The following is a 2,500-nucleotide window of genomic DNA, read 5'->3' as shown; positions in this document are numbered from 1 at the left end:
TGATACAGCTATTTTATGGCCGTGATACATCTGATCATTGAGCTTGTCTCAGAGTAATGATTGCTGCATATAAAAGTCTGTGTCAGTAGGAACTTATCTGGGAGGAAATGCAACTTTGGCTGGGGGGGGTGGGGGGGCTGAGGAAAACTTTTATAGCTTTCCTTATGTTAAAAGGTCAGAGAAAACAAATAACACTTCATCTTTTTGTCAATAAGAGAATTGAGGTCACTTGCCTCGACAGTAACAAGTTACTGAAACCATAAATTAGAAGGCCCACGGTGTCTTTTAAAGTCCTGTGGACACTGTTAGCAATGGACTAGTGCCAACAGCTGTGAAGGGGTGAAGGGTTCTCAAAGCGAAGTGCCTGCCAGGATTGTCTACACACTTCATGCATTCCCACTGAGGTCCAGTTAGTGCCCCCTGCAATCTGCCATCATCAATCTAATTCAATAGAGTGACAGAGACCAGGCAGTGTGAAACGCTGAACTCTGCCACGGGAGTCAGCATCTACACTTGCACTGGGTCTCATTACAACTGACGGACCTTACTTTTCCATCAGTCAGACACAGCAGAGGGAGGAAAAAAAAAAAAAAGAAAAAGAAAAAGAAAAGAGGCATAATTGGTCACACCGCAGACTGGATCATCAGCTCAACTCTTGTGTCTTAGTCTACCTTTTCTAGATAGTAAACAGGTTTACAAAAAGCCTTGCAAACTACAGCAGTGGCGATGCTTTTTGCACGGTCTTGATTTCACGGGGCAAAATAAAATATTTTTAGTAGCCCTCCGGAAAGCAGAGATGATGTGACGAATTTAAAACAACTTAAGACGTAGTAATGTGTTTAGAAAAGGGGACTGTATATTTAAGTGAAACGAAGTATTGGTTTGATTGAGGAAAAAAAAATTCTTGATGAAATATTAGCCGAAGCCTTAAAAGTATGGTAAAAACATGACAGGAAAGCTAGACTGATAAATTTGCTTTCTGGTCACTTTTATGAGCTCTATTTATTTTTGACTGAATTCAGTTTCAATATTAACAGAAGTGTTTTTGAACGTAAACTAGCAGCATCTGAAACAAGACATATATGGGTGTCCATGATATTATAGGTGACCTGCCATTATTCTGGTAAAGTCTTAAGAATCTTTGCCTGTTCTTTAATTTAAAAAAGAAAAACAACAAAAACAAAAACAAACAACAACACTTAGGGGTAGAAAAGAAAGAAAGGGTTTTTCAGGGGGCTAACAGGCTTGATATTGTAAAGACTTCTTTGCTACATTATAAAATCTCACGGAACAAATCAGGGTTGGCTCCTGTGAAAACTGCCTCTGTGATAAAATCGTATCCAACTGTGGAGTTTAGTCTAACTTCTGTCAAGAAAAACTGAGAGCGGACTCTTTTGGGATATCCCAATCTATCTGATGTCTAAATGTTACATAGGTCTAAGTGATAAGTACGTGAAACTATAGCAACCCACTCTGAGTCATCAGCAGTCGCTGCCATGGTTAGAAACCAATGAGAATCCTACGTATTTCTATTAGGCATTGTGTTAAAAGACTCAGGATTGGCCCCTTAGTCGATTTAACACACCAGAAATCCGAGAAAGGGGTCCATTAAGAGAGCACTCAACAAACCTGTATTTCTAACTGTTGGACCACCTGCATTTGCACTCGACACTGGGCAGTGCTTCGGTCGTCCAGCGCGTGTTCATTGTTAAGGTGCCTAACAAGACACAAAACACAAAACACAACATCAGGCAGTGTCTATGTTGGTGGTATACGCTTCCCTGAAAAAGCACAACACTGAGGCCATATCTTCCTCCCCAGTGGGGAAAAGGAACACCTTGAAACTATACAAAGACAAGTTAAATATGCTCACGTGTTTGGTGAAAATTATGTTTGTAACATACACAGCCCCCTAAAATGGCAGAGAAATGGCATTGTCTCTAAGCTTATCAGCTATTACAAAGAAAAAATATTTCCTCAAACCATTTACAGAATAATATTAGAAATCACTAGATGTATTTCATATACTCATGCCATTTTTTTTTAAAGGGCACCTTATAAATATATGAACCAAAAGTAATTCTGAAGAGAACAAAGGCAATTCTCTATTCCATTTCCGTTAAAACAGTCTGGGGTTCCTATGATGTTATTTAGTGAGCGATGTCTTATTTCACCAGGATGTGGTGTGAATTATGTAAAGATGGCAAATTATCATCCCATGGAAACATCAATACTTATGAAGAATGATCACTTGCTGTTACTAATAAATAAAGTACATCGAAGATTCTGGTAATCAGAAGTGTTAAGATTGACATTTCATGTCTAGTGTCCTATTTGGGAGACATCTATCTTAATTTCACACAAAAGTGGTGAAAGATCAGACGTTCTTATCATCTTACTCTGATCTTGACTATGTATTAGTGTGTTGTTATTATTGTGATTATTGCATAATGTTAAAAAAAATCTCTTTAATGACTGGTACGCTAATACACCGAAAGTG

At 38.4% G+C, this 2,500-nt stretch overlaps 1 protein-coding gene and 1 long non-coding RNA gene across 26 annotated transcripts in view; one reads left to right on the top strand and one right to left on the bottom strand.

Annotated features, from left to right (window-relative positions):
• The window catches only part of FOXP2 (forkhead box P2), a 554,671-nt gene that overhangs the window by 40,233 nt on the left and 511,938 nt on the right, over nucleotides 1-2,500 (bottom strand). For all 24 annotated transcript variants that reach the window (XM_049093828.1, XM_035698685.2, XM_049093821.1 and 21 more), the window contains one exon: nucleotides 1,630-1,717. In XM_049093828.1, the coding sequence (XP_048949785.1) occupies nucleotides 1,630-1,717 (88 nt within the window). The remainder of the gene's footprint in view (nucleotides 1-1,629; nucleotides 1,718-2,500) is intronic.
• The window catches only part of LOC112670783 (uncharacterized), a 45,727-nt gene that overhangs the window by 26,001 nt on the left and 17,226 nt on the right, over nucleotides 1-2,500 (top strand). The window lies entirely within an intron of this gene.

Source organism: Canis lupus, chromosome 14, assembly GCF_003254725.2.
Source record: "Canis lupus dingo isolate Sandy chromosome 14, ASM325472v2, whole genome shotgun sequence".
In the NCBI taxonomy this organism is placed as follows: domain Eukaryota; kingdom Metazoa; phylum Chordata; class Mammalia; order Carnivora; family Canidae; genus Canis; species Canis lupus.
The sequence above is the reverse complement of the archived record's forward strand: the minus strand, read 5'-3'. Positions and strand labels throughout refer to the sequence as shown.